Below are 9,208 nucleotides of genomic sequence, written 5' to 3'. Positions count from 1 at the left end.
CATGGTGTCCTGATCGTCACTGGATCTTGATCTTGCAGCAGTTCTACTACAAATGCTATTACTGCTAATAAAAATTCTGTCCAGTGTTGCCACATTTTTAAACAGAGTTACAGTATGGTGTAGTGATTATGGGGGTTGGAGTCAAGGTTCTTGGGTTCTATTCCCAACTCTCACCTGAGAGTGTGATCTAGTAATTAGGGAAGGATAAAGCACCAGGACTCCTGGGTTCTAGTCCCAGATCTGAGAAAGGAGTGGGGTCTAGCAAGTTAGAGAAGTGGGAGACCAGTCAGAACTCTGAGGTTCTTTTATTCTGTTTTTGGTTGTGAGTGATGGGTCATGACTAGAACAGCCAACTGGGTTTCAGGACTCTTCCTGGCTTGTGTTCCTGACTCTATAGCTGGGTCATCATGTGACCATGAGTGAGCCCTTTCACCTCTGAGGGAGATGCTACTCCCATTTACAGCAGTGTAAATGCAGAGTAATTCCACTGCTTTCAATGAAATTAATCCAGATTTACACTGGTGTGCCTGCCAGCAGAATCTAGCTATCTGGTCTGCATTTTCCCTTCTGTAAAATGAGGATAAGATTTACCTATCTTTATACATCTTTGAATGAAAAAGTTACCCAAGGACCTGAAAAGTAATTGGTCCTGATTATAATCCCATTCAGTCAATGGGCCTGATTATCCTCTCACTCAGCCAGTGTAAATCAGGAGTAACTCCATTGTAGTCAATGGGACTTATTCTCCTCTCTCTCACTCAGCCTAATGTAAATCAAGAGTAACTACACTGGAATCAATGGGGCTGATTCCCTCACCCCCATTCCCAGATTACATCAATCTTCACAAGGTAAGGATGTGATCTTAACTCAAGGAAATTATGGTGATTTACACAAAAGGAGAGATATTTTACTAGTCTAATCCTGACCATTGTCCTTCCCTCTACAGGCAGTTCACAATGTACTGAGAAAGAAGATGTCCAACCGAACCACCGTGACCGAGTTCCTTCTCCTGGGATTCTCTGATGTTCCAGAGGTGCAGATTGTATACTTCATACTGTTCTTAGTAATTTATCTGGCAGCACTGATGGAGAATCTTCTTATCATCACAGCCATAGCACTTGACCACCAGCTTCACACTCCCATGTACTTCTTCTTGATGAATCTGTCTGTCATAGACCTTGGTTCCATCTCTGTCAACATCCCCAAATCAATGGCTAATTCTCTAACCCACACTAGGTCAATTTCCTATTCTGGATGTGTTGCCCAGGTTTTTTTCCTTGTCTTCTTGATAGGAGCAAATTTTTTTCTTCTCACTGTCATGGCATACGACCGGTACGTTGCCATCTGCCAACCACTGCACTATGAGAGAGTTATGAACAGGAGAGCTTGTGTCCAAATGGCAGCCAGTGCCTGGATCTTTGGTAGTCTCAATTCTGCACTGCACACCGGGAACACGTTTATGTTAACCTTCTGTGGCAGCAACATGGTGGATCAGTTCTTCTGTGAAATCCCCAAGCTACTAAAGCTCACCTGCTCTGAATCATACCTCAGTGAAGTTCAGGTTCTCACCTTTAGTGCATGCTTAGGCTTAAGCTTCTTTGTTTTAATAACTTTTTCTTATGTTCAGATCTTCAAAACAGTGCTGAGAATCCCCTCGGAGCAAGGACGCCATAAAGCCTTCTCCACCTGTCTTCCTCACCTCATTGTGGTCTCTTTATTTGTTTTCACTTGCATCTTTGCCTACCTGAAACCAATCTCTAGTTAGGCAACTGAAAACTTTTAGCTTAAAAGTGCTCATTTTGAGAAGAAAACCAGGAGGTTTTTGATGCAAAGGTGTATTTTTCTGTAGGAGAAATTTTTAAATTTTTATTTTTTTGTTATATTCTGACTAACTGTAGATGAGTAAATTGATAGTAAAAATGTAAAAGAATTCTGATTGTGTTTCTTTGTTGTGTTCTTAAATTTCCCCTGGATGTTAATCCTTAAACATATTAAATTGAATTAGTAAATTTACTGTACCAATGTCTGAGGATTTTTTACAACACATAATGCACTCAGTCGTCCAGCCCCAGGATTCTTTGGTCAGAATCTATCTATCTATCGATCTAGTAGTATCTAGAAGACAAACACACAACTATTTAAGAGGCCTTTCACTCTCCATTCTGAGACTGAACTCACAGAGCTAGATTCAAATATGTTCCTCTCTGCAGAGGAGCTGTGTGGAGCTGGCGTTGAGCATCGCTGGCACTAAAGGACCAATGCTGCGGGAAGGTGATTTAGCCATGTCTATTTTCTAAGAGCTTGAGGGACTCACTCCCTGGATCCCTGAATAGCTCAAAAGCGGAGGCCCACAAGCTATAGTACATAGATTCATAGATTGTAGAGCCAAAAGAGGTCATTCTAATCCTCTAGGCTGACCCCCTGAATAGCACAGGCCCTAGACTCTCCCCCAGGGTTTACTGAATCTAGCCCAGCTTCTGTGTTATCTGTGGACCAGGATTACCAAGTGGTTTAGGCACCTAAAGATGGTAGCAGATGCCTAGGGGATTTATGAATGAGCCTAAGTGAGCTAGGTGGCTAATTCCCTTTGAATGTTAATGGGAGTTAGGTGCCTAACCTGCTTAGGAGATATTGTGAATCCCAATAGGCACCTATTGCCATCTTTAGGTACATAAACCCCTTTCTAATCAAGGGCCTTGCTAATTTCCAAGCCCTGCACTTCTCTTGAATTGCAGAAGAAAAAAACAGAAGCCTGGTATTTGCAAAGGAGCCACAGGGATTGAAGCATGGGTGCCTCACTCCCTTACACTCCCTTGAACATCCCAGACTAAACGATAATGAAGACAGCCAGGCAGCTGTGTCTAGAGAGAGGATGTCAGGAGCGCTATGCAACTAATTGTTCTCAACTGTCTGTGCCTCAGTTTCCACACCTGTAACCTAGGGGATAATAACTGAGACTGAATGGATAATTCATAAGGAATAATTTATTTAGGGCCTGATGGATGATTCAGTTTGTTCGAGCCCTTACATCTTTCACATTTTTTTCAGGCCGAAATCGCCTATTTTCCACAGGAACGTAGGAATTGCCAGAGGCCAGTGCCCTTGGCCTGACTGGGGCCAGCACCAGATGCTGCACCACCCACAGACTGGAACAACAGTTTGGGTGTGAGGAGACCTGCACCCAGTGCAGCAGCTGCAGCATCATCTGTCTGAGTCTGCAGATGGCATAAGACAATGGCTCTGGGAGAGGGGAACTGCCCCAGGTAACTCCATGGGGTTTGAACTCCCGCCCACTGCTCTGGAGGACCCCACCAACTCTGCCCCAGCAGGGGGCTCTGTGTGCAGGGGGAGGGGAGGTAAGGACTGGGGGGACCACGACTGCCCCCTGCCTCTATGTGGGCACCATGCTGATCCCAAGAGGTAGGGGTGAGTCACCTACTGCATCTTCCGGGAGGGAGCAGGGGTCCCATGCCACTGTCCCATCCTCTCTTTGAGGGGTCCCCCCGCCACTGACACTCCACATGGGGCACAGGGTCAAGGGGGCAGAGCCCTATGCCTAATATATTTAAAAAACTCCATCTTAATGTCTTCACCTCTACTAGCCATAGATTTCTCCTTGTGTCCCTTCACTTCCCTTATCAATTTTCTGCAATTCCTAACTTCTGATTTATATTCATCTATATCAACTTTCCTTTTCTTACATTTGTTTCTATATATAATGTTCCCTTTTTCGATACCATTCATAATCTTATAGACATCTATCCTATCCCCCATTAGTCATCTCTTTTCTAAGCTGAACAGCCCTCAACTTTTTTTGTCTCTCCTCGTTTGGAAGCTGTTCCACAATCTGGATCATCTTGGTTGCCCTTCTCTCAACCTTTTCCAGTTCCTATTGAGCTGATCAAAGCTCCAAGGGTTAGAGTCTTGTGGCCTTCAGCAAGGCATCCTGCTTATTCAGGGGCCCATGAGCCAGCTATTCAACCTGTACACAGAGAACAAACAGTCAACCAGCGAACCCAGAGACAGACCAAACACACCATTCTCCAAGTCCCGCTTCCTCCAAGCATGGAGTCTGCAGCTGCTCCCTCCAAAATGCCCTTGTTACAGCATCTCTTCACGGCTCTCGAGTTCACCGAGGGAATGATATTTCATACTAAGTCTTCCCTGCATCCTGGCCACTTTGTTATATTCTGCAGTGTCCCCAGTAATAAATCTGCTCATTTACAATCTGAGAAACAAGGAAATAAAAGAAGCTTTGAACAAAATTTTAGACAAGATAGTTTTCACCAAGAGAAGATTTTCTTCTTAACATATGTGTATAGGTTAATATTCCCTCTCTGCTACAGGGGCACATGCTAATAAAACGAATGAAGGGGGGCAAGGGGGTGTAGGATCTGAGATTCTGGTTTTGGCCCACGGCCCATCCCTACAGAACACCCTATTATTTTGATTGATAACAATTGTCGACTTGGATGGCTATCACAATCTCCATGGAGAAGCCATGAAGTGAATAGTACTGGGAGAATGAACTACCCTTTCCCTCTGTAGAGGTGGTCTCTTCAGGTCAAGACTGGTCTTTGGTCTCTGCTGACGCTGCTTGTAGCATGTAAAGTGGTTCCAGTTTGGATGGATGTGATGGTTGGTGGGTGCTGTCATGATATCTCCAAGCAGCTGAAGCACAAAACCAACCATTTCACAGAGGTCAGAAGCGGGAGGACATGGGGCCACTACTCACTGGGCCTGAGTTTGAACAGGTGACAGAGATGAAAGCAGCTACTTCATCTCTAATCTCCTCAGCCAGCCTTTCCTGTCCTGCTCTGAGATGTCTGTAGCATCCACATGGAACTGAGCCCTCCTCTTCTTTCAAACATCCAGTGGGAGCTAAGGCCAGGGACTGTCCTGCTGTCTCAGAAATCTTATTGGGACAAAATCTATTCCCAGACACTGCCACAATGTTAAGTTCAGTATGGTTTGCAAGAACATAAAATCAGCCCCTGGATTCATGTAGTGATAGGAACCACTACAATAAGAATGTGTGGGGAGTCTCCTAGGACACCCCCTTGAGAGCCACGGAGCTGTGATTATTCCCAGTGGGCATTAGCAGGGGAGTGAATAGAAAACAGCTCAACAGAATGGGTCCAATGTATTCTGGGTACAAATCCACTGATTTCCATGGGTTTGGCCCTGTGGAGGGACCTATAGCTGATTCTGCAGCATCCGGTGCAATTAGAGCAGGAGCAAGGGGTGTGTGCATGCTGCAGAATCTGGAACAATCCAGGGTACTTTTGATCCAGGATGTTAGCTATCACTGGGATTTTCAGAGCATCTGAAAGGAATTAGATGCTCCACTCCTCTGACTGAACAATGGGTGTTAGGCTACATCTACACTACAGGGGGGAGTCGATTTAAGATACGCAAATTCAGCTACGTGAATAGCGTAGCTGAATTCGACGTATCACAGCCGACTTACCCCGTTGTGAGGACGGCGGCAAAATCGACTTCTGCGGCTTTTTGTCGGCGGCGCTTACTACCACCTCCCCTGGTGGAGTTAGAGCGCCGATTCGGGGATCGATTGTCGCGTCCCAACGGGACGCGATAAATCGATCCCCGAGAGGTCGATTTCTACCCGCCGATTCAGGCGGGTAGTATAGACCAGACCTTAGGCACTTTACTCCCTTAGACCTCTTTGAGTAACCCATCCATAATACCCAAGGATTTTTATTGTGTTCCCTTGTTTCCTATTTTTATTTGCATCACCATAATCCTGTGTGGCCCGATCATTAGCCCAAGGGTCTGTAGTCTTACATTTTTCAATAGAAGTCCAGGTGGCAGCTGTGCAATCTTCCCCTACTCACAACTCCCTGGGTATGAGCCTTTATCCTGCCCTGGAGGGACCCTTTCTGTAGATGAAAGGAACTCTCCTTCTCCATGCCCCGGGATCACTCGATAGCAACGGACCACAAGGGTGCAAATAATTTTCAGTCATGTGTAATTCAGAGCAGGGCTTTGAACCTGGCTCTCCCACATTTTACGTGAGTATCCTAACAATCAACCTGTAAAGAGACATGCTCTCTCTTTCGGTTTGTCCTGTTGGAGCTGTTCCTTTTTATATAAATTATTAAATATACATTGGGCCAAAGTCAGTGACTCTGACCCAATGGGTAGGACACTCACCGGGACTGGGGGAGACACAGGTTCAAGTCCCTGCTCTGCCTAATTCAGAGAAGCCCAGTTGAGTACCCTAACACCTAGGCTATTCGCTACTTGGGGGTCATCTCTCTCTTTTTCTAATTTTGACCAGAAATTCTATCCTGCACCTGAGAAACCTTCTCGATCAAAGTTTAATTGTTCCCGGGAAAAGGTACAGTTTCAATGAATCCGCATTTTTGGACAAAAAAAAGTTTCTTTGAAAAATTGCTGATCAGCTTTTCCCAGGCAGCTGCCTCCCTGGGCTACCCAAATCCCAGCTAGCTGGAGAGTTGGGCAGTCCGGGGAGGCAGCTGCCTGGTGATCTGTGGAGCCTGGAGGACCCATCTACCAAGCTCCCTAACAGGTGAGCTTCTGAGGAACTGTGAGCCTGGGAACCTGGCAGCCAGCCAGGTAGGCTGCTGTGGGGCCTGGGGAGTCTGCCTGATGGCTAGCTGGCTGGCAGATGGACTGGCAGGACGCTGGGGGAGACATGCTGGCCAGACAGCCTGCCTCCCCACCTGGTTTCCATTTAATGTTTTGACTGAATTGACACATTCCTACAGATAGCTTCAGCTCTGCTGTATCAGCATGATCTGACCACCTCTAATCTGGATATAGGCAATCATGAACAGAAAAATTGGAACAAAATTTTCATGGATTATCTATCTATCTATCTATCCCCATACACACTCATCTATCCAGCGACTGATCTGTTTCTCCACGTCCCCTCCCCCCACTCCACTTTTGTCTGTCTTGCATCTTTAGATTTTAAACCTTTGAGGACTGCAAGTGTCTCTTCCAGGGGGTCTGTACAGTGCCTAGCACAATGGGACACTAATCTTGGGGCCCTTCATCTTACGCTAATGTAAATCAGGAGCAAAGGATTCAATTTACTGTTCTACAGTATGTTAAATAAGGCCCAAGAAAAGTCAAACAAACTTATCTTCAAATCTCCAAACTGACCAGCAATGGGGTTTTGGGTCTGTTCTTATCTCATCACTAGCACTTCCCAGAAAACTAACTGAGTTCTGATCTCATTCATTTTTTGGCAATCAGTAATAGTTAATGATTAATAAACAATTTGAATTAATAATATATAGTAGTATACACATGCTCTGTTGTGAGAGTTCCCTTGCATACTGAATCAAAGCATTAGGTTGTAAGGTCTTTGGGAAAGTGACTGTCTTTTTGTTATGTGTTTATATTACTGCATTACAAATCATTATCATCATCATGGAGCTATTCAGACTACGGAATGGTCGGGAGATCAGCTCCCAAAGGGGACAGTGCAGATAAATAATAAAAACTGCCATCGTGCCTGATGAAGCAATGCATCCTTTGGAGTGTGTGAAGAGATCACCACCCTCTGTTCCAGATGTGCATGAGGAAGTGGTCCTTGGTGTAGCTAGTTGGTGAGGACTGTACAGAAACGCTCCCGAATTTCAGTAAGTGCAAAACTCTCCAATTTTAAGTTCATGCTCTTCTTCTAACTGTTTAATGCCAATTACTTCTAGAAGCATTTAAGCAGCAAGTCCTGCGATCCCTTACTTCAGAGGGCAGTGCTTACTGCCACAAGAAGCCTTCACTGGGATTATTCATTCACACACTCCCATAAAGATTTACACAGTTGTGTATGGAGAGGGTTATTCTGGAATAGTTTTTCCTGATTAACTCCTGGTGTGGATGCTCTTATTCTGGAATAAAAGTGTCTTTGTTTTTATCTAAATTTTCCACAGGGGGAAAAATATCTTCATATTAGCTTTGATTTGGAGTATGATCCGCAGTGTCCCTTTCTCATAATCATCTGCTCCGGACCCACGGCTCGTTGAGTAGGTGGCATGATATTGTCTCTGCCTTTCTCCCAGAGTTTGGGAACAGTTTTTCCACCTTGCTTTTGATAGGATGTCTTTTATAGTTCTTGATAGTTTGCAGAATCTCTTGCTCTCTCTCATATTTGGTGCATTGGAGATGAAAGTGTCTCTCCATCACAATCTTTCCTCTGTCACATTGGCTGCATAATCACTGCCAGAGCTGGGTGAATTTTTTTCAGATGGAACTTCTTCCCACTAAAAACTGTGTATTCAGATCAAGCAAAACTGTTAATGAATTCATGTTGAGTTCAGCAAATTTTTGTAGCTGAAAAAAATCCTGAAAAATTGAAAACATTTTGTTTTGACATTTTCTAAATGAAACATTTTGATTTTTCAATTTGGAATGACTTTTAATTTCAAATTTTACTTCCAATTTGTGTTTTTAAAACAGTAAAGAAGACTCCTCAAAAATGAAATGAAATGTTTCATTTTGGGTGAAACTAAATATTTTGTTTGACCTAAAATGAACGTTTTTGACTTTTTCATTTCACTGAAAAAAATGGATTTTTTTTTGTTTTGTTTTGGGTCAATCCAATCACCCCTCCCCCAATTTTTCATCACTAATCTCTGTGTTTAAACTTTTTTGTGCCTCCCAGTTTCCACTTCTAGTTTGTGATCCCCAATTCTGTATTTGGTGAGAAGTCTGCCTTAGCTTTGCACATGTCACTGTGGTGAGGAGTTTGCAAATGTGATCATTCCATGCAGAGATCTGTAGGCATCTGGATTGTTGCTGTTTTTGAGTTGTTCTTCCAGTGATTCATATATTGGTAATTTAGTTGTGCACAGCACCAAGCATATTGTTAGTCCTTAACAAATACATATATAAGTAATAAGAATGTCCATATTAGCAGGTCATTTTTCCATAACAAAATTGCTGCTTTTTCAATCACTTGAAGATAGAGGGCAGTTGCAAAATTTTGATCTTAAGTTGGATTTGAATTTCAGACACCTCAAATATGGGGGTGGTAGGATCTCGGGTATAGACTGGGACAAAATGAATTAGGAATCATTTCAAACACATCATATCTTGGGCTTTTTGCAATCCAGGGTTTGATTCACATCCTTTTCTATTCAGGTCAGTGGTAATTTCCCTTTACTATATATTAGTTACTATGCATTGTGCAATCCATGCTTTATGAGCCCTGACC

The 9,208-nt window shown here is 43.8% G+C and overlaps 1 protein-coding gene across 1 annotated transcript in view; it reads left to right on the top strand.

The window, feature by feature from the left end:
- Positions 1–1,765, top strand: part of LOC113405258 (olfactory receptor 14A16-like) — a 2,082-nt gene extending 317 nt beyond the window's left edge. The window contains exon 2 of the mRNA XM_026646286.2: positions 947–1,765. Within this exon, the coding sequence (XP_026502071.2) occupies positions 947–1,765 (819 nt within the window). The remainder of the gene's footprint in view (positions 1–946) is intronic.
- Positions 1,766–9,208: the final 7,443 nt, after the last annotated feature.

Source organism: Terrapene carolina, unplaced genomic scaffold (genome assembly GCF_002925995.2).
Source record: "Terrapene carolina triunguis isolate 2854851 unplaced genomic scaffold, T_m_triunguis-2.0 Scaffold34782, whole genome shotgun sequence".
NCBI lineage: Eukaryota > Metazoa > Chordata > Testudines > Emydidae > Terrapene > Terrapene triunguis.
The sequence above is the reverse complement of the archived record's forward strand: the minus strand, read 5'-3'. Positions and strand labels throughout refer to the sequence as shown.